The sequence below is a fragment of the Nanorana parkeri genome, unplaced genomic scaffold, assembly GCF_000935625.1.
Source record: "Nanorana parkeri isolate BGI_ZX_2015 unplaced genomic scaffold, ASM93562v1 scaffold784, whole genome shotgun sequence".
Classification (NCBI taxonomy): domain Eukaryota; kingdom Metazoa; phylum Chordata; class Amphibia; order Anura; family Dicroglossidae; genus Nanorana; species Nanorana parkeri.
Genome location: NW_017307052.1, coordinates 357,105 through 379,098, shown reverse-complemented (window position 1 = coordinate 379,098; position 21,994 = coordinate 357,105). Strand labels below are relative to the sequence as shown.

The 21,994-nt window shown below is 50.2% G+C and overlaps 1 protein-coding gene and 1 non-coding gene across 2 annotated transcripts in view; both read right to left on the bottom strand.

Annotated features, from left to right (window-relative positions):
• CTC1 (CTS telomere maintenance complex component 1) overlaps positions 1-21,994 on the bottom strand; it is a 28,290-nt gene that overhangs the window by 2,043 nt on the left and 4,253 nt on the right. Inside the window, exons 3-22 of the mRNA XM_018564799.1 lie at positions 21,194-21,446; positions 20,412-20,617; positions 19,728-19,863; positions 19,198-19,488; positions 18,669-18,797; positions 17,151-17,377; positions 14,920-15,094; positions 14,394-14,546; positions 12,917-13,025; positions 11,986-12,067; positions 11,085-11,171; positions 9,428-9,734; positions 8,222-8,311; positions 7,920-8,021; positions 7,779-7,837; positions 5,994-6,085; positions 5,761-5,923; positions 4,563-4,634; positions 3,226-3,370; positions 877-1,032 (exon numbers count right to left, since the gene is read on the bottom strand). Of these exons, the coding sequence (XP_018420301.1) occupies positions 877-1,032; positions 3,226-3,370; positions 4,563-4,634; positions 5,761-5,923; positions 5,994-6,085; positions 7,779-7,837; positions 7,920-8,021; positions 8,222-8,311; positions 9,428-9,734; positions 11,085-11,171; positions 11,986-12,067; positions 12,917-13,025; positions 14,394-14,546; positions 14,920-15,094; positions 17,151-17,377; positions 18,669-18,797; positions 19,198-19,488; positions 19,728-19,863; positions 20,412-20,617; positions 21,194-21,446 (3,034 nt within the window). The remainder of the gene's footprint in view (positions 1-876; positions 1,033-3,225; positions 3,371-4,562; positions 4,635-5,760; positions 5,924-5,993; positions 6,086-7,778; positions 7,838-7,919; positions 8,022-8,221; positions 8,312-9,427; positions 9,735-11,084; positions 11,172-11,985; positions 12,068-12,916; positions 13,026-14,393; positions 14,547-14,919; positions 15,095-17,150; positions 17,378-18,668; positions 18,798-19,197; positions 19,489-19,727; positions 19,864-20,411; positions 20,618-21,193; positions 21,447-21,994) is intronic.
• TRNAP-UGG lies at positions 5,467-5,538 on the bottom strand. The gene has a single exon. It is a non-coding gene; the product is annotated as a tRNA-Pro (tRNA).

Here is a 21,994-nt window from a genome sequence, read left to right as displayed (position 1 = left end):
ACATATGTGTGGCAGCATGGCGGTGGGCTTTAATATCGCTTACAGCCGCCATTGCTGTCTTGTGCACACGCACTCTGCACCCCCAGCACTGCGACCTCGCTGTCACCGTCAGCTCCCGGCCACTGCTTGCAATCTGCCAGGATAGGCTCCTGATCATGTGATCACCGTGACAGCCAAATCACAGTGATCACATGATCACCAAGCCCAGGAATTGCCTCTAATGCCGGGGTAGGCAACCTGGGCTCTCTAGCTGTTCTGCAACTACAAGTCCCATGAGGCATTGCAAGGCTCGGACAGCCACGACTCCCAGAGACAGAAGCATGATGAGATTTGTAGTTTCATCACAGGTGGGATGCCAAGGTTGCCTACCCCTGCTCCAGGGTTTAGATTGTGTTAAAGGGCCAGCTCCCAGTAACAGGAAGAGGTTAACTTCTACCATTCGCAGCGGCCCCTCAGTTCAGCGGCAGAGTAAGTCATGCCTTGCACAGCTTTCAGAACTCTCTACCATGTGACAGTGCTGGACCATTCAGAAAGCCCCAGAGCAGTCACATGGGGTGGGGAGGAGAGCGAGTCACACGGGGGGAAGGAGAGCGAGTCGCACGGGGGGGAAGGAGAGCGAGTCACATGGTGCTTTCTTTGCTCCCAGAGGCTGAGCAGGGTGGTGGGGGAGTGAAGGTTTGGTGGGGGGGGGGATGGGGATGCCCTGTATGAATGAGCAAGGCACGGGCTCACTTGAAATGAGATTTGGGGTCCATGAGTGGAATCCCTGATGTACATGTTTCTGCCCCTGGGTGCCGGTGATGCGTGCGCGCTCAGAATGACACATCCTGCAAGGTGAAAACATTTCATAAAAGTCGCCTCAAACGAGAAACTTACCGGCAGTTCACTCCTTCCGCGATTCCTCACCGCCACTCTCCCCCGGGCCAGAACTTGTCTCTGCAGCGCCTCCCATACAGAAAAGGTGTTACAGATAAAAAAACATCTAAAACCTAAATACAAAAAGTTTTCGATGCACTTGAAGCTTCCTGAGCTCTGTGATCAGTCACACGAGTTATCCTTACTTTTACATATGCCCCATTTCTGGTCTCCTGCGTTAAAGCTGAACTCCGGCCTTACTCTATTCCCCCCGCTCTTGTAGCGAGTCCTCTCGGGTGTGGAAACGCATACTCTCTATTCCCTGTAAACCTGCATCCGTCATCGCCCGCCTCTCACTGCTATCAGCTTCCTCTGCTTACAATCGCTTTGTTCCTCGGCGTCATATGAAAGAACACACCCCCGGCATCCCTTTAGACCTGACTGCTCAAGCAACTGATCAGCAGAGCGCACAGCTAAAGTCTGCAGCACCCAGTGGCCAGCAGGGAGCGGCACGCACAAGGGATGCCGGGGGTGTGTTCCTTCATATGACGCTGAGGAACAAAATGATTGATGGCAGAGGCAGCTGATAGCAGTGAGAGGCGGGCGATGACATATGGCGCTCTTCAAAGGGGATCCAAAGCAGGGTACTGCGACGTGTACAGAAGCCTCCCGGCTCCTCCCACCAGACAGGCCCAGTGATGACATCATGGAAGGGCAACAAGGGAAGATATGATACACGATATATGAGAGAACCTAGTGTACTACCACGGCGTGCATTTTATGAATGGGTCACATGACGCAGGTCATGGGATTGGGAAATACTGCAAAGTGTGATGCAGAGAGGATGATGATATTGGCTCCCAAGTGGAAGGATGAAGATGACAACCCAGAACTCCCGCTGTCATACATGACCCCTGGAGAGAGATGCAGAGAAAAGATGGCGGCTGTCAGATGCAGGAGAGCAAATCACAGATCATTGTCGGGATCAGTCACCTCAGTCTGGGGAGTGATGGGGGGGGGAGTCAGGTACGGGGGGAGCACAGGCTCACTGTCAGCTGATTGTACAATCCCCCCACATGTATGACGGCCACACACATCACACTAATGATCCGTGTGGGAGATGGAATCACATTTCCTGTCTGAGAACGTTGTGTGATGATCGGATTATTGGACTCGTCTCTGCAGCTGTCGCCATTGCGGAGAAATTCAATCTGAACTCTGCGCTTCCAATGGGTGGGCGGCCTTGCTGGATCCACAACACACAGTATCCCTATTGTAGGGATGCACAGATACCACTATCAGGGCAGATACCGGGCAATACCCACAATGACACGACACATGACACATGACAATGCCCCAATACTGAAAACTGATCCCGGAGCATTCATTGTTCAAACTGACTCCGCTGCCTCAGGTCCCGAGTGTGCTGGGGACCACTGGCAGCCTTCTTGGGAATCACCGGGCGCCTGTGTACAGCATTTCCCCTGGCCTGCACAGCTCCCTCTCCTGAGACCCTCCGCACCTCTCCCGAGACCCTCCGCGCCCCCTCCCGAGACGCTCCGCGCCCCTCCCGAGACCCTCCGCACCTTTCCGCGCCCCCTCCCCAGACCCCCCGCACCCTTCCCGAGACCCTCCTCACCCCTTCTGAGACCCTCCCCCAGAGACATCAGGCCGGCACCCTGGAGCAGAGCGGCAGCACAGACTATGTAGCAAATTCATATACTATTATTCTGCATTGCTGTATAATGGATTGCTGGGATTTGTAGTCCCTCTACAGCTTGGAGTCAGTGACAGAACTACCAGGGGGCAGCATTTGCACCTCCACCAGTGTCCTAAATAAGTCTGTATTGTTTTATAAAAACGGTCACATGACCCAAACAAAACCAAAAAAAAAGGCATTGGCTTCGGCGAGTACTTGAGGAGAAGTATCGGTACTCGCATCGGTGTGTCCATACTCAACTGCCTGAGAAGGAGTCTGGCTGCAGTCACTCTTTGACAATTTTCAGCCTATCAGCTGGGTGTTGTGATAGCGGTGGGAGCCAGCTGTCAGAATACAATAGCCCGGACAGGAAGTGGTGGTGGGGAGGGGGAGGAGTCTCCCCTTCTAAGCTGTTTAGTGTGTATGGAGGAATCTGGGAGACTTTTGTTAGAAAACCTGACTGACTTCAGAATCTTTATTAGGATCTTTGAGGATGAATTAGTGCGCAGTACCTGCAGCTACAGAGGTCAGTGCGGGCTGATCACACAGCTTGTCGGGGCACCGCTGCCCTGTGAGGAGCATTGATTGGAGGTGATCAATAACGGGCCACCAGCACATTTCCCTGGCACTGATTGGGACACAGAATAGTGTGGGAGGAGATCTCCGCTTACCTGGGTGAAGGGGCTGCAACACATGGAGCAGTCCCAGGACAAGGTGACACTGAGGACAAAGGTCACGGAGCACACGGCACGCTGGGGTGAGGGGAGACCAGAGAGCTGCCTGAACAGCACAAGTGGTGGAGCCGGCTGACTGTCACTGCGACAACATGAGAGGAAGAAGAGGAACAGACCGGATATAAGGTGACAACAGGAACAAAAGACCAAGATTTTCACAATGTGCATTCAAAGCTGCAGCAAGTCACATAGAGCCAACCTCATTTCATGGCTGGAGGACTCCAAAATCATCTAGCTCTTTCCTCCCCAGCCTGACAATCCTTGGCCCCGCCCCTCCAAATCATTAGATTTCAGTTCTTTCAATCGTGGAGGTTCAGCATCACGCGTGGGTGTTACCTAGGCCGGTCTACATGCCTAGGAAGGCCCACTCCTCCAGACTGACACCCACCCATCAAGGCATTGTGATATTTGCATAACTCCTCCCAAGGGTCAGCCCACTGCTTGCATCATGGCTGAGGACTCCTGAGAGCAGTACTGAGGCAGGGCGCTGTGATGTCTTCAGGAAGCTATGTACAGCACCCTGCCTGCTCCTCCCACCAGCTATGTACAGCACCCTGCCGGCCACTCCCACCAGCTATGTACAGCACCCTGCCTGCTCCTCCCACCAGCTATGTACAGCACCCTGCCGGCCCCTCCCACCAGCTATGTACAGCACCCTGCCAGCCCCTACCCTGCCGGCCACTCCCACCAGCTATGTACAGCACCCTGCCTGCTCCTCCCACCAGCTATGTACAGCATCCTGCCGGCCACTCCCACCAGCTATGTACAGCATCCTGCCGGCCACTCCCACCAGCTATGTACAGCACCCTGGCCGCTCCTCCCACCAGCTATGTACAGCACCCTCCCCGCTCCTCCCACCAGCTATGTACAGCACCCTGCCGGCCCCTCCCACCAGCTATGTACAGCACCTTGGCGGCTCCTCCCACCAGCTATGTACAGCAGCCTGGCGGCTCCTCCCACCAGCTACGTACAGCACCTTACACAGAAACACCTAATCAATACTCCGGCTGGTGATTGAAAACCCTTTTCCCACACCTGATTGTTGTACAGCACCCTGGCGGCTCCTCCCACCAGCCATGACCTGCCTGCATTGCACAGAGACCCAGTGATGACATCACAGGGTCCTATATAATATATGTAATGAAAGCGGAAAGGTTTTATATAGAAATATCACTAGCATGCTGGGGGAGGGGGGAGGGACCAGGGAAGGTAAACTATAAGCAGATTAAACTTCATCTTTGAATTATTAGAGCCGGTTGGGGCTGAGCACAGACCTGATCTCAGTCGGGGGGCTCAGGACGCAAATGTAGGTGGTGGGCACACTGCGGAGATACGTTTTGCCGGACCTGACATGACGGAAAGAACACACACAAGTATTAGCAGCAAGACAGGAAAACAAATGCAAAGTATGATGGGGAGCGGATACCCCCCCTTTAGTTTCAGGATCAAACGGCAGGTCACATGATGCTCGGGTTCCCTTTCCTCTTTAGATCTCTTCCCAGTGGTGGTGGTGATGTTATTAGTGGTGCTCTCTGCATCATTACTCTGTGAGTGGGGGGCATTGTGGTGATGACTCCTCAGGGGCGGGTATATGATGTCCTGCACTCACAGCATGTCCACAGTAATAGAAGTGATGTTATAAGCGCTGCTCTTGGAACCATTACACTGAGTGGGGGGCATTGTGGTGACTACTCCTCAGGGCCGGGTCCATGATGTCCTGCATTCTCAGCGTGTCCACAGTGATGGATGTCATTCAGGTCAGAAGACTGAGGACATCTGGTGGCGGGGAAGAGGAACTGTGCAGGACTGAAGCCACTGGCTGGGGCTCCTTTTTTTTTCCATTAGTACCGAGTTAGAATGTAAGGAAGAACTACTGACCCCCACCCCCCTCTTTCTGAAGATACTATTTCCCTGACCGTCATGCTGCTCCAATGGCTTCAATACTTTCTAAGTGACTGATGTGGAGCAAGTAAACAGATTAGGTTCTCTGACTTCTCCAGATCTGCAGACTAGTCTGGTGTGACCGGCTGCTCAGGGTCTCAATGTACTGAAGCCAGAGACAGCCGGGGCACTTGGCATTTTCAGGAGGAGGTCGGCAATGGCAGACTTGCATTACTTTTCATTCGGGTTCAGCTTAAAAATAAAACTGCTCACGTTTCGGTTTAAAAAGAAAAAATTGGGCTCGTCCGGGATTTGAACCCGGGACCTCTCGCACCCAAAGCGAGAATCATACCCCTAGACCAACAAGCCATGTGACTTCAGAGGTTCAGTGAGAGCCAGATAGACATGAAGACAAACATACACAAACAGCTGCCGGCCTCACTTTTCTCTGGTCACTGCCCAGCCACCCAATGAAGGAGGCCCAGAGTGCCAAGTACAGAAATGAGGACGGGTAACACATGTTCCTCCAGCTGCAGAGGAAATCCAAGTCCCAGAACGTCCTGTCAGCTCGCAGACTTGTGTTATAGATACCTGGACACCTTCCTCTCCAGCCCCTGCATTAGCACCGTGGCCCCCGGGAGGAGCCCCAGAGGGTACGGGCCCAGCGTCAGATCCAAATAGACTGATACTGATGACTGGCTGACGGGCTGAGTCAGGATGAGCTTGATGGAGACGCCGGGTGGCAGGAAGTTGTCTGCGGAGAGAAGACTGAGAGTCAGCGCCACACACCGATTCTGATGCGGCGGGAAGGGTATCGCGCTTACCTTGAGAACGCGCGCGCCGCTGCACTGTTTGCGTGCCGCACATGGAACGAGAGGACACCGCGCCGCTCACAGACACCAGAGAACCGCTGGAACTGGAAGAAGAAAACATGAGCAGTGTCCATAGAGGGACCATGAAACCTATAAGTAGCAACCCATGACATTAAAGTGGACCTGTCACCCATTCAGTAATTCAGCTGCAATAATACGTAGGGAAGCGTGATTCTAACCATCTGGAGACATTTGGGGCCGCATTCCATTAACATTCCTAAATTACACCAAAAAAAAGCTGAAAAGGGCCAACCCCCTCTTCCCCCCCAAAAAAAAACAGTTTGATGGATCAATGGAGGGATCAATGTGATGACTAACATGCATGCTTGTAGGCACCACGCGGATTATGTGAACTTTTCTTTTTTTTTTTTACACTTAAAGATTAAACCCAGAAGCTAAATCATACAAATACATTCAGGAACCTTAAATAGTAACAACAATGTATCTTATTTGTGTGTCACTCGGCTGTAGAGCCTCAAATCATCTCTGAATTGGCGCTGACACTGTCCTTCCTTCTGGAGGGGCTACTTTTGTTCCCCATGTTCCCTATGTGTGTTGTAAAGTAGTCACCGCTCCAACATCGCTCCTGTGATGGACTACAATCTCATGGTTAGTTTGCTCATTTGTATTGAGATTGTAGTCCATCACAGGAGCGAGCTTGGAGCGGTGACTACTTTACAACACACACAGGGACCATGGGGAACACAAGTAGCCCCCCTCCAGAAGGAAGGACAGTGTCAGCACCAATTCAGAGTTTAGTGTCACTGAAATTTTATTGCCATCACATAGGGGGCCATCAGCATATTAGATATGGCAGGTCCTCTTTAAGGAGACATCAGAGGTCTATTAGACCCCCTAATGTCTCCTGTGGACCCCCACTGAAGCACATATTGTGTTTGATCAGCTTCTATCCTGGCCACAGCAGCCGGAGAATGACAGCTCTGAACCCGGAAGTGACGCTTTCAGGGCCACTCACTGGAGGGGAGATCAATTAACAAATGTTCGCTGCTCTCACTCCGCTCCACCCTTCGACACCCATCCATCTAAAAACCAACATTCGGCTCATGTAATGTATAGAAACTCCAGCCTGCTATTGCGTATTTAGCCATGACCATGGGACGGACATGTATGTTCTGATCCTGAAGTGGTGCCTGCTGCAGCCGTGATCTTGGTATCATTTTTAGGGCAGGTGGAGGGCTTTAGAGCACAATTGGTCAGGGCAGCTGTAGAGTTGCCTGATCACTGGTACTGTCCTGTAAAGGAGGATTTCTAGCCCCTTGTGATAGCAATAAAGTTAAGTTAAGTTAAAAAAAAAAAAAAGAAGTATAAAAAACAGTAAAGAATAAATAAAATAACAGAAAAGAAAAGCAATCCTATTGGCTTTGGTATGTTTGGTATCGCTTTACTCAAAGTCTCTTATATTTTCCCCCCAAAAAGTGGCATGAGATTGTGTGTGTGCGCACCAAGACTCATTTTATGTATTGTTTCCTAAAATATGGATAAACAATTGTGCAACATAAAAAATGCAGCTGCCATTCGCTTCTATTGCTCCACACTCCCAATAATGTACAATGCAAACTAGAGTCCATTGGTGAGAATGCCCCCCCTGCCTTATAATGGCTGTGGTAGGTGGATGGGGAAGTTGCTGAAGTACAGAATGCACAGAGATAATACACACAGAAATCCGACCACAACTGATACATTCTGGACGGGAAACAATAGACTGGACCGGAGTACCTGCTCTTCACGGCCTCCTCTATGGAGAAGCTTTCAGCATTGTACGAATGGTCAGAATTCTGAGAACACAAGAAGAAAACATCACCGACATGGCACATAGCAAACACACCGCTCACCATCACTATATCTTCCAAAATCTACCTCCACATCCTCCAATATCCAATCACTGGGGACCTTCAGACACCGCGGAGCACGCGGCATATCCGCACCACACTCAGACAACGAATCAAATATTCCAGCATCCTGCAGAATACAAAGAGTACAGCCAACAATGAGTCTGCCCTCCTCCTGCAGGGTGATACAGACAGAAGGGAGCTACGAGTGTGTCCTCCTCCTGCAGGGTGATACATAGAAGGGGGCTATGAGTCTGTCCTCCTCCTGCAGGGTGATACAGACAGAAGGGAGCTAGGAGTCTGTCCTCCTCCTGCAGGGTGATACATTACCGTTTCTTTGCTGGCAATAATCTGATATTGTCTGTTGGGTTGCAGTAAAGGAAACCACCGAACTGAGGAGGAAGTGAAGAGCAGTGACACCTGCAGAGGAATAAGAGGACATTCATAGATTGGTAAAATAATAGGGCTGGGGGAAATTAACGATTAATTCCTCGATTAATCGTTAAACTTTTTGATCGATTAAAATTCTTTTGATCGACAATGAGACTCACCTCTCCGCCGGCTTCCGGGAGCCCCGTCGGAGATCCGGTGACGTCACGGACATTGACGTCACCGGACTCCTCCCCCTTCCCTTCGTTAGCCGACGGAGCCACTTGGGCCGGTGAGTTTGCCCAAGAAGCACCAAGCTTCTGTCTTATCTTAAACTTATATATATGCACTATGTGGCTCTCCATTAACCCCGCCCCCTCCCCCATCTCGCTCCCAGAAATGTGCCCATTGAAATGTACTGATATTATGTTGCAATCAGGTCCTTACATGGAATGGACGGGCGCTGCTACTTCAATTATTAAGCTAATACTTATGTTTCAATCACCCTTAGGGCTTTGCTGTTTTACTATACTATGTAAATACATTTGTAATCCAGCACGTTATTATTCCGAGTTGCCCCACTCAAGCGGCGGCCATATTGAGTGGGGCACGTGAGATTAATAACGTGCTGGATTAGTGTGATCCTAGTTCATTTTATTACTTCATTGCTGTGCTGTATGTGTATAGGCCAATGTAGTTGGATCTGTATGTGCGTTATAATTAATCGAAATGAATCAATAAAAAAAAAAATTTTGATTAATCGAACAGGAAAATTGTAATCATTACCAGCCCTAGTAACATAGAACTGCAACGTATGTGACCTCTATATTTTGGATGGAGGGTAAGAGCACTAGAATGGTTTGTTACCAGGAGACCATAATAATGTTATAATTTGATATATATTATATTTTGTACTAATTCTTGTTTTTTTAAATAAACATTTATGACAGTGTATCTGATTCTCGTCAGAAGGCCAATGAATGGCAGCATGCTTTTTGGCAGTTTATGTATAATTGACTAATCCGAATTTTCCCCTCCTGGCTGGGAAGTAGAGAAAAGGAGGTGGCGTCACCCTCCTCGGGGTCACTCTGGTGACTGTGTGATCTGATCTCTCCTGCCGTTTAGCTTCCACTGAAGCCCCTGTGTACAATCCCGTGTGTTCCTTACCTTGCTTGGTACCTTGTCTCCATCTTTTGGTACCTCGGTACTTTGTCCTCCATCTTGTCCCCTGCAGGAGGATTCTTTCATATCCCGCCATGAAGCCTTCACCTGAAACTGAAGCCCCTTCCTGTGGTCCGGCAAAGTCAGCATACCCTCCATGCTGTGGATCAGCAGGAGGCGCCGCGCCCAGGAAGTCTCCACCCGCCGCACCTTACTAGGGGACGGCCCAGAAGGTCCGGCGACTGAGCACCAGGGACAGGTCTGCGGAGAGTGAAGAACGGTGACATCCTCAGCAAGGAACACGGCGTAGGACCTGAGGGACAAGACAGAGACAGCAATGGCAGAGTTGGCTGATATTAAAGTGAACCTGTTACTGGCCCATGGAGGGGAAAGCAACAGGTTCCCTTTAATTGCAGACCCCCCAGCAGCACATAGTCCCCCATTGTGCTCATTCATTTGGTGGTTAGGCCCTTAACCTGTCCCCATGTAACCGCACCGGGCCAATCAACAAGCGCTAGAGCTGTCCGAGGTTACACTCTCCACGCCCCCCACATACTCATAGGTGCTGCGTATTTGCATTGCTCCCAGCAGCTGATTGGAGCAAAGCAAAGGACACTATGTGCCAGGGGCGGGGCTTGGGCATTAAAGCAAACCGGTCATGACAAAGCTATGAAAGCCACAAATGCCTTTGAATAGAGAAAGTCAGTGCCCTAGACCTCATGCAGATGCTTTTGTTTTTAATATCTACTAGTAGACTGGACTTCTGATTTCACTGGCTGCATGCTTCTTCCAGGTCAGTGACAGTAGTGAAACCTCAGGATGAGCATGGCAGCAAAGAGACTAGCAACTCCAAACAAAAAAGTCAGCAATAGCCATTCCTACACTTTGATTACAACCATCCAAGCTCACCCTTCGCAGATGTTCTGCCTGTAACCTATATGCCTTCATTCAGTTATATGCAAGTTTTTAAAGATACGGTCCAATCAGAATATAAAATAATGTTCTATTTGTAGTCCTCTCTAGCGGATGGTATTATTCTGCATTGCTGTATAATGTATTGCTGGGATTTGTAGTCCTCTATGGCTGATGGTATTATTCTGCATTGCTGTATAATGTATTGCTGGGATTTGTAGTCCTCTATAGCTGATGGTATTATTCTGCATTGCTGTATAATGTATTGCTGGGATTTGTAGTCCTCTATAGCTGATGGTATTATTCTGCATTGCTGTATAATGTATTGCTGGGATTTGTAGTCCTCTATAGCTGATGGTATTATTCTGTATTGCTGTACAATGTATTGCTGGGATTTGTAGTCCTCTATAGCGGATGGTATTATTCTGCATTGCTGTACAATGTATTGCTGGGATTTGTAGTCCCTCTACAACTTGAAGACATTGGCAGGACTACCTGGCACGCAGCATTTGCAGCTGGGACCGGGCCCCGGCACTCCACCACCATCCTCAAATCATTAGTCTGTATTGTTTTAGAAAAACTGTCACATGACACTAAACAAAAGGTATCGGTAATTGGTATCGGCGAGTACTTGTGGCGAAGTATTGGTACTCGGTCTGGAAAGAACGGTATCGGAGAATCTCTAAGTAGTTGAATAATGTGTCACCTTAGAAGAGAAACAATTGAAATCTATTCCAGTAAATCGGGTGACCTTTCAGCGCGGATGCAGCGTTTGCTGGATAGGATTATCCGCAGGCTGACTTCTCCCGCTTGTTGCCGCTCGATATCAAACCTTCCCCTGCACAGGCCACAATGAGGAGACAATTACATAAGATGAATGAGGATAATCCTCGTACGCCCCCATCCCTACTTCCTGCGTCATGACCGACCCAGATACAGACACTGATATTAAATGTTAATGAAGGTTATCAGAAGGGGAGAGTGTTCCTACCTTCCCCAGATTGTCCCAGCAGGACCCTCACTGTCATTAATCTGGTGTGGAATCATTAAAGCGACCACCCCGACCCTCGTTATAATAAAAGTAGCCGGGCGGCTTCAGACAGGGCTCCCATATTGGCTGAAAGGACATTGAGGACTGAATTTTGGACACGGCTGTCCAATCAGCAACTCTCTGGAGTCATATGACCTTCTGATGTCTTTAACCACCTCCAGTGGGGTCACGTAAATACACGTCATCCGCTGGAAGTGGTTACACCAAGAACACGGCTGCTGCTGCCATTTTAAAACAGCCAGCGATAGGGAGATCAGCAAGCTTCCAGCCACTGATCTCTCCTCCGATCACGGGACCCGGAAGTGACGTGCATTGCATCACTTCCGGTGTCACTATTGACATTCTCCGGCTCCTAGAGCCAGGAGAAGCTGATCTCTGCTTCATCAGCTTCTTTGGGGTCCCTAGGTGACATTAGGGGTCTGTAAGACCTCTGATGTCTCCATAAAGAGGACCTGCCACATTATATTTTCTATTACATAGGGGCTTGTTAGCAGCAAAAGTTGGTTTTGTTTTGATCGATCAATAGAATTTCGCTTGTTAATATGGCTGAAGTTCTGCTTTAAGGTTGGAGCGGCCTTACTACTGGGCACTGGAACATTACCTGTTTCGCTCTTCTATGCCCGTGTCTTTGCATTGCAGAGTTTCCACCACCAGCTGATACTGACGCACTTCGAGGACACACCCTGAGACACAGAGAACAGACAAGAGATGAGGGCCAGACTGCAATAAGAAGCAGCCCTGCGTGATACAAGTCTGGCGGTGAGCAAACCTGGCCGAGACTGATAGAAACAATAGTCTAGGAAGCCGTTGTTGCATCATTACTCTTCCACTGACGCGTTTCACCTGCAATCAGAGCTTAGATTACCGCTATGATAAAGGCCTTGCTGAGGTGAAACGCATCAGTAGAAGGAGACATGTACGGTTGGAGTTATGATGTAAGGACGGCCATTTAGTTGTGTCCATAAGGGTCATCAGCGCCACAGAAAATAGCAGCATCTGCACGGACTTTTGCTTGTTCCTGGTTGCAGGGAGGAGGCAGATCCCACAACTGGTCTGAGACCTGATTTTTATTGGGGCCTGGAGATACCTGTAAAGGCTCAATTCACCAAGCTTTACCATAAAGATCTTTATTTCAGAAGCCTGTAGATAGGCAATCAGCACCGGACCACGCCTAGCCCCGCCCACTGTTTTCTGGATTGACAGCACCGCCTCTGCTGCTGAACCCCTCCCACTGTGAGCTGCAGTGTCTGAGAGGGGGAGCGTGTGACACACAAATGAACGATGATTTGGCTCAGTCAGAGGCGATAACAGAAGTGAGTCCAGCGCATCACATAGTAACTGGATCAGTACTTGTTCAGACCCTCATACTGGAGACTTCAGTTCTATATCAATAATGCAGCAAAACATGAAGAGCAGAACACGCCACCCCCACAGACTCTGCACTCGTGTCTACCCTGCAGACACCCACATGACGGAAATGATCATGTGACCGTTATCACTGTGTAAGGAAAGAACTAGATTTCTGTATTTACCTATCCAACCAATGGGAGCGATCGGCAGAATCAGGCAGGTGAGGGAAGAGGAGTGATCCTTTAACTGGAGGAATCCTGAGGAGGAAGCATGCAGCACACCGAGGAGGACCTGGGAGCGAGAGCAGGGGAGAGAGAGCGAGAGCAGGGGAGAAAGAGAGAGAGAGAGAGCGAGAGAAGGGGAGAGAGAGCGAGAGCAGGGGAGAGAGAGCGAGAGCAGGGGAGAGAGAGCGAGAGCAGGGGAGAGAGAGCGAGAGCAGGGGAGAGAGAGCGAGAGCAGGGGAGAGAGAGCGAGAGCAGGGGAGAGAGAGCGAGAGCAGGGGAGAGAGAGCGAGAGCAGGGGAGAGAGAGCGAGAGCAGGGGAGAGAGAGCGAGAGCAGGGGAGAGAGAGCGAGAGCAGGGGAGAGAGAGCGAGAGCAGGGGAGAGAGAGCGAGAGCAGGGGAGAGAGAGCGAGAGCAGGGGAGAGAGAGCGAGAGCAGGGGAGAGAGAGCGAGAGCAGGGGAGAGAGAGCGAGAGCAGGGGAGAGAGAGCGAGAGCAGGGGAGAGAGAGCGAGAGCAGGGGAGAGAGAGCGAGAGCAGGGGAGAGAGAGCGAGAGCAGGGGAGAGAGAGCGAGAGCAGGGGAGAGAGAGCGAGAGCAGGGGAGAGAGAGCGAGAGCAGGGGAGAGAGAGCGAGAGCAGGGGAGAGAGAGCGAGAGCAGGGGAGAGAGAGCGAGAGCAGGGGAGAGAGAGCGAGAGCAGGGGAGAGAGAGCGAGAGCAGGGGAGAGAGAGAGAGAGCTGGGAGAGAGAGAGAAGGTGAGAGAGAGAAGGTGAGAGAGAGAAGGTGAGAGAGAGAAGGTGAGAGAGAGACACACACATCGAGGTCATTAACACTGAATGGATGAGTCTCAGTAAACTGGAGTCTTCCTAGAAAGGAATTGCAGTGAAATATCTCCGTGCAGGGAAACATTGCACAGCTGGAATGGTGACACCTGTACTTCCTGACTAAGCAAATCATCTTCCGGGTTCATCATTTTAGCACCCAGGAGACCGTAACGGCAAATCAGAGAACTTCTGCGGGATCTTCCCAGCTGTCTGAGGTTTGTATATTACAGGAACACCCGGCGGCCACAATGTAACCCGGCTCCGTTATATATGGATTCCGGTGCCGCTGGGGTTTCACATGGAGGACACCTAAAGCCAGAACTTTACTTTGTTAGTATTGGGCAGAGTAGGAAAGATTATTCTCTGCTGTCTGTGTCCCACTGGGGAGATCTTCCTCCACTTTCTTGGCTCCAGACACAACAGGAAGTGACAGGAAATCTCTCCAACGTGAGGGAAATCCCCTCTGACAACTGTGGTGGGCACAGGTGACCCCTCTACTCCTGTCCCGTGACAACTGAAAATGTCAGACTTTCCATTCCAATTGACAATGATCCCCCGAGGAAGAATGAAGGCCCGGCAGAGGTTGTCACACCCCCTGTAATGGACGGGTACTCACATGGGGAGGAGAGAGGTCCTCTGATGGCAGACAGTAATGGCACCACCCAAGGCTCTGATTGGACTCCCTCCTCCGCAGATACTGAGACTTGCAGGCTAGAGATGAGAAATCAGAGAGAGGCGGGAGACACCACGGCGGGGGAAGGGGAGAGTACTGAAAAAGAGAGGCAAAAAAATGGGACATTAGTAAATACCTTAAAGCCGATGTTTAATCTCATATCCCCTTCCCTCCCCCCTCATCAACATGCTAATGACATGCTTTATATTAGACGCAACTGGGTCTCTGTGCTTCTCTATACAATGCAGGGGGGGGGCTGGCAGGGTGCTGTACATCGCTTCCTGAAAACATCACAGCACCGACCTCATTCATAGCAGTGGGCTGAATTTTGGGAGGGGTTATGCAAATATAAAACATCGGTACTTGTTGCATATGATAATGAAGCCATTTATGTGCGGCAACAACAACCCCCAACATCTGTGCTCCTCTATTCCCTGGTCTTCTTGCCCTCCCTTCAAGGTGGTCTTACCTCCTGGAGCGGGCAGTTGTGTGGACTGGCCACCATCTCCTCACACAGGTCCCTCTCACGTCTCCCACCCGACAAGGACAGCGAGGAATCCAGCAGCTTCTCTATGACGCTGTGGGAGGAGGATCCGCCGGTGTGACGGGTGAGGCAGCGAGGCCGGAGAAGTGGCGGCCGCAGTCTGCAGTGCAAAGAGACATTTAAAGTGTATCTGAAGCCAAGGTTACAAATGTCATATCGCTGCTCACTTAGATATGGCGGCTGCATTAGTTTTCCCTTTAATTTCACCTGGTAATCCCTCTGCTAACCCACTTCCTGTCCTAGGGTGACAACGCTCACTGTACTGTATATCTACGGAGGAGAATTGTTGTCACCCTAAGACAGGACCAAAAACAAAACACCTTCCTTTTCTCAATCATCTCCATAGAAGAGTGGAGGGGGTTCTGTAGTCCTCGGAGAAACCTGACAAACAATGTAAGTGATAATAGTCAGCGCAGGCAGAGGTCACAGGAAGTTATCAGCTCACTGCGTTTCTGGCAGGATCAACTGGTGTTTTTGGAACAGATCGGATAAAACAAAAACACTTCAAATGAAATATCTAAACAAACCAAAAGGGAGAAATTTGGGGAAGTTCATGATTAGGGTTCATACCCTTTATGGCTCCTGCATAAGTTCTGGGGTACACTCCCTCTTTAGGGCTCCTGCATAAGTTCTGGGGTGCACTCCCCCCCTTTAGGGCTCCTGCATAAGTTCTGGGGTACACCCCCCCTTTAGGGCTCCTGCATAAGTTATGGGGTACACCCCCCCTTTAGGGCTCCTGCATAAGTTCTGGGGTACACCCCCCCTTTAGGGCTCCTGCATAAGTTCTGGGGTACACCCCCCATCAAGGTGAGCTTATAGCAAATGCCCCCCAGCATGACGCCATCGTCTCTCCAATCCACAAATGTTCATCAGCCAGGTGTCAGCTCCGGCACCCTCCCAGCGCCCGCGTCACGCTCTGCAGTCTCATTGGCCGTCCTGACGGACATCCAACACCGGGAAACGGGGAGCGTTCGAAAAAAAGGATTTGTGGCAAGCGGAGTCCTCTTAACCCTTTCACTGCCGGGCCAATTGTTTATAAAAAACAGAGATCCTGTAAAATAATACCTGGAATAGAATGAACCTGGAAGAGCTCAGTGCTTCCGGGTTCACACCCTATAGTAGGGATGAGCTCAGCTGTGGACCAAACCCAAGCTCATCTGAACCCGGAAGGAAGTAGTCAGCGGCGGCCCAATCAGCTGCGGCCAAGGTAAAGCCCGACCCACATCTGCACCTGAACAACTGGGCAGAATTCTGGTGACATCGTTGGCTTTATAGGTCACATGGCCCTATTTGTTCAATGTCATGTGGCCATACAAGGTCCATGACCTTGTATGGCCACAGGTATGGCCTGTGGGGTGCAGAATGCCCTGGCCGCAGCTGACTGGACAGCTTCCTTCCAGGTTCAGATGAGCCTGGGTCGGTTCAAGCTCATCCCTACGCTTTAGAGATTGAGGAAGATTCTACTTCCTGCCACTCACCATCCTGGATCACTTTTTTGGAGGTCCCGCAGGAGACAGGTGAGCCCAGGAACCATGGCTTGGCAAACCCCACATGTAACATGTATTGGGCAGCCAAAGAGCGGTCTGGATCGCTCCAAACACGAAGGCCGCGTCGTCCTTCCCGAAAAAACAAACACAAGCTCGCGGCTCCATTTATTCGCTGCAGGTGACGGCAACTTCTTGACTGAGAGCCCAACCGCTCCATGCTCCACCAAGAACCATGTCTTATCTACAAATACAAGTTACTGGTTCCAGAAATGACCTATTGCCGGCAAAAACTTTGTAGCCCAACCCCCAAGGACGGGTGCCACTCCCAGTGTTATTCTTCATATTTTACCGGGGTCACTATGGAGCCCTTCTTGGATTTTGGGCCCAGTCTGTACAGTAGGTCTCATTTCCTGCCCAACTAAAACTTAAGCCCCGCCTCTTATAGGTCAGCTGTTACAGTCCAGAGACGGTATTTGCCAACTAAATAATAAGGGCGGGGCTTAGTGTCAGGAGGGGGCTGGGACTAATTTGGACTTGGGCAGTCCAAGGGGATCCACAGGGATGAGTTAGAAGAATGATAGGAGGTAACTGCAGAGACCACAAGGTGCCCCCAGGTCAGGCTCACTATACATATAGACATGGCTCCCCCCCAGCAGTCCCACCACTTACTTGTCCTGCAGCTTCCCCATGACGTCACACACCCAGAGGTACTCTGGAAGTGTCAGTCGGTAGTGGAAGAGGAGGTGGAGGTAGAGATTCCCGGAGGTGGAATACACAGGACAAGGAGCACTTAGATGAGAGAACTCAAAGACTCGGACTCTGCTTCTCAGACAGGTGGAGAGGACGATGGTAGGGAAGAGAGGGCTCGGGGACTGCTGGAGGTGAACGTCACATACCTGACACAGATGGGAGGGAACAAGTAAATATTATTCATACACTAGTGCCAGCGCACGCACTTCCCCCCTTCCATAAATTAGGAATGGAGCAAGCGAGGTCCCCCCCAGCCGGTGACACAACCCCCCTTCCCCATGATATGGAAATAAGGAGAGGGGAAGGCGTTCTGTAGACCAGTCTTTCGCAACCAGGGTAACACAGCACACTGGGGTGCCTTCCGGCTTCCTCAGGGGTGCCTCAGTTTCTTATAGTAGGACTCTGATGTGGAGGGGAAATCTAATGTAAAAGGGGAACTTTAATATGAAGGGGAACGGGGGGCTCAAATATAAAAGGGGGGCTTTTGATGTGAAGAGGGGTCACTGATATACACGCAGTACCTTATGCAGGGTTCTGCATCTAATACAGAGCCATGAGGGACTGCGTGTAGTAGGAAGGTACAAGGCTTTGCATGTAATACAGAGGTATGAGGCACTGTGTGTAGTAGGAAGGTACAAGGCTTTGCATGTAATACAGAGGCATGAGGGACTGCGTGTAGTAGGAAGGTACAAGGCTCTGCATGTAATACAGAGACATGAGGGACTGCGTGTAGTAGGAAGGTACAAGGCTTTGCATGTAATACAGAGGCATGAGGGACTTCGTGTAGTAGGAAGGTACAAGGCTTTGCATGTAATACAGAGACATGAGGGACTGCGTGTATTAGAAGGGTATAAGGCTTTGCATGTAATACAGAGACATGAGGGACTGCGTGTAGTAGGAAGGTACAAGGCTTTGCATGTAATACAGAGACATGAGGGACTGCGTGTATTAGGAAAGTACAAGGCTTTGCATGTAATACAGAGGCATGAGGCACTGCGTGTATTAGAAAGGTATAAGGCTTTGCATGTAATACAGAGACATGAGGGACTGCGTGTAGTAGGAAGGTACAAGGCTCTGCATGTAATACAGAGACATGAGGGACTGCGTGTAGTAGGAAGGTACAAGGCTCTGCATGTAATACAGAGGCATGAGGCACTGCGTGTATTAGAAAGGTATAAGGCTTTGCATGTAATACAGAGGCATGAGGGACTGCGTGTAACAGAATGAAGTGAGGATCTGTGTGTGGTCAGAGACAGAATATAAAGCTGAAACAGAAAACATGCTTCTGATACAAAAGTGAGAAGACATAACATGTGGAAATTCATCTACAAACATATCAAATCTCTCTCCAGCATCATCTAGACACCGACTAATCCGACCCCGAGGTGATATGATGTCAGCCCGCTCCCACACGTCAGCAGGGTAACCTCTCATTACCTCAACTCTCGCCCCCTCTCGAAGTCCTCTCCCTCCATTTGGCAGCTGTGTGTAAGCCGTGCAGAGAACCACCGCCGCATCCAACTCATACAGACCGGCACCGGCATCCCGGACACGGGTCACAACACCCTGAGGACAAAGACAAAATCCATATGATGTGAAGTCTACAAATCAACAATCTCTACTCGGCCAATAGGATGTGTTCTCATGAATATGAAGTGTCGGTGATATCACTGGTCTCTAGTGAATGGACGGGCAGTGTTCTCATGAATATGAAGTGTCGGTGATGTCACTGGTCTCTAGTGAATGGACGGGCTGTGTTCTCATGTATATGAAGTGTCGGTGATGTCACTGGTCACTAGTGAATGGACGGGCCGTGCTCTTGTTAATATGAAGTGTCGGTGATGTCACTGGTCTCTGGTGAATGGACAGGCCGTGCTCTCATGTATATGACGTGTTGAATATGATTGTACAGATCACATTAATAGAAAAGACGTAATAATGAATATTAAAATTTGGATTTACCCACCTCATAGGTTAAGGTCTTTGACATCTTCTGTTGCTTTTCCCTTATTTTTTCTTGCGGGTTAAAGCGCTGCTCTTCCCCACCAGCAGAGGGAGCTGTCCGCTCTTGTGAATTTTCTTTAGTAAGGCTGGAGGAACATGGTGGTGAAAGTGCAGGATGTAGGATAAGGCAAGAAGAGGGGGTAACGGCAAAAATCTGCTGGGCAGAGCCACGAAGAGAAGATACTGACAATGATGTCACCATGCATGTGTTACCGATGTGTACAGCGTGATACCAAGACAGCTTTTGTGACACCTGTAAAAGACATAAACAGAGCTATGAGTCTGTCCTCCTCCTGCAGGGTGACATAGACTGAAGGGAGCTATGAGTCTGTCCTCCTCCTGCAGGGTGACATAGACTGAAGGGAGGTATGAGTCTGTCCTCCTCCTGCAGGGTGACACAGACAGAAGGGAGCTATGAGTCTGTCCTCCTCCTGCAGGTGACATATAAAGAAGGACGGGATTCCATGGATGTTCCTCATACAACAGACTCACCTTCACTATCACTGGAACAGACTTTGTTGCGTCTTGAAGAAAGAAAAAGAAGAAAGGTTTGTCCCGGATATTGATGAGTGAAGTGATCGATGTCATCCGACCAATCACTGACACCCGGAACCCTCGAGGGTGGGACCTGGAAGAAGGAGAAAGGAGATCCAATCAGATGATGGAAATTTGAGGCCGGATGATACAACAGCAATCATTTATTCTGCGTGTTCCCGGGACCTCCATAAAGGAAGGAGGGTGCGAGAGGCCACAATCGGGGAAGGAGGGTGCGAGAGGCCACAATCGGGGAAGGAGGGTGCGAGAGGCCACAATCAGGTAAGGAGGGTGCTAGAGGCCAGAGACAGGGAAGGAGGGTGCTAGAGGCCACAATCAGGGATAAAGATAAACAGAGCAGAATCAATAGGTGATTAGGTAGGTAAGAAGTAGATAAGAATTAAAGAAGGAAACTAGAGAGGGCAGAATCAAAGAAGGAGGCTGGAGAGGGCAGAATCAAAGAAGGAGGCTGGAGAGGGCACAATCAAAGAAGGAGGCTGGAGAGGGCACAATCAAAGAAGGAGGCTGGAGAGGGCACAATCAAAGAAGGAGGCTGGAGAGGGCACAATCAAAGAAGGAGGCCGAGTCAGCCAGAATAAGATGGAATTAACAGAATAAACAACACGTAAAATATCCATTGACCTGCTACACAGAAGCTTTGATGCTTGGTCTGGGGTGAGAGCTGTAGCCCGGGCCTCGTCCAACAACTCCGGTCTCACCACTGGGCTGGTCACTGAGATTGGCGGAGAAAGGACCTCCACATAGCCTCCTCCATGTTGGGTGGGGATGTAAGACCAGCAAGGAAAGAGGACTAGTGACCCCAGGAGGCTCAAATCCAAGTTGGACATCTGGGGGGATAAAAACACGAAAATGCCGAAATATAAACTTGCAGCTCTGATCTGTATACAGCAACGGGAACAGAGAGAAGACACCACCACTCATATAATACTGTGCGGAAGAGACCGGGATGGGATTTGTAGGGACCGTGATGCGATTGGCAGGGACCGTGATGGGATTTGTAGGGACCATGATGGGATTTGTAGCTTACCACTTTGGAATGCCAAGGTTGCCTACCCCTGATATATGTAATTTTAGATTCTGCCATAGTTGCACTCTAAAGTAAACCTGTTGCTTTGCTCTGCACGTGTAAACGACAGGTTCTCTTTAATATCTAGCTATGCACATGCAATGAAGGGGGGTCAATTGTGGGGTGTCCAGTCTCCGGAGGTGGGGACTCTACAATAGTATAAGCACATTGATATCTAGACACTAGTAGTCTGCAGTCCGAGATAAGAAGAAGGGCCAATTAGATTCCCGGAGACAGCCCGGGACAGGACCTATGACTGATCAGCAGGGATTTGCGTTGGACTTACTGAACAGATACAACTAAACGCTTTCTAATTCTAGCGTTCTACACAACTCACCTCGCACGGTACACATCCGCTGGCGTCCCTGATGTACAAGTTCCCATCATGCACTGGGCCGTCTCTTGCCCGGCAGTCCGATAGGTACCCCACCAGTAGGAGGCGAGCTCTGGAGAGGACGGGTGGAGGTTGGCTGACTTTGGTCTGCTGCTGACCCTCGTGGCTCCATTGCTGAAAGCGTTCGGTGTCCCAGCCCAGGGCGGTCACGCACGGAGATTTCTGCAGCGACAGGAGCTGCGAGACGCTTGTGAAACTGCAACAGAAACAGAACATCACGCCGGTCATTTTTGGGATCTGCCCAGAATTCCACTTTCAGTTACACGGGGAGTGACCTGCAGAGACATATATATTGTGAGAAGCAACAACACAAAGCAGGGCCCATGCATGGGGCAAATATGGTGGTGCCCATGTGCACAAAGCTGAACACAGGAACGCAGCGTTACATCGAGCTCATCCCTTTTACATGGATATGTAATTATTAGGGATGCACCCATACCGGCTTTTCAGTATCAAGTACCAATATTTTTTTTTCTGGTACTCGCCGATACTGAATGCCGAGTACCGGAAGTCCCATTAAAGGAGAACTATGGGGTCAGTGTTTTTCCCCATAGTTCTCCTTAGGGTCACGGGAGGACACAAACTAGCGTTCCCCCGTCACCCTAAGCTCAGTATACCGCGAGCTACAGCGCTCCATATACCGAGACGCCGCAGCTGAAGCGGCTCCCGACAATTGTGCCGGGATCCGCCCAGCTGCGTGAGTGACAGCTAGTCATGGCAGAGAGCCGTGACAGGATCGAGAGG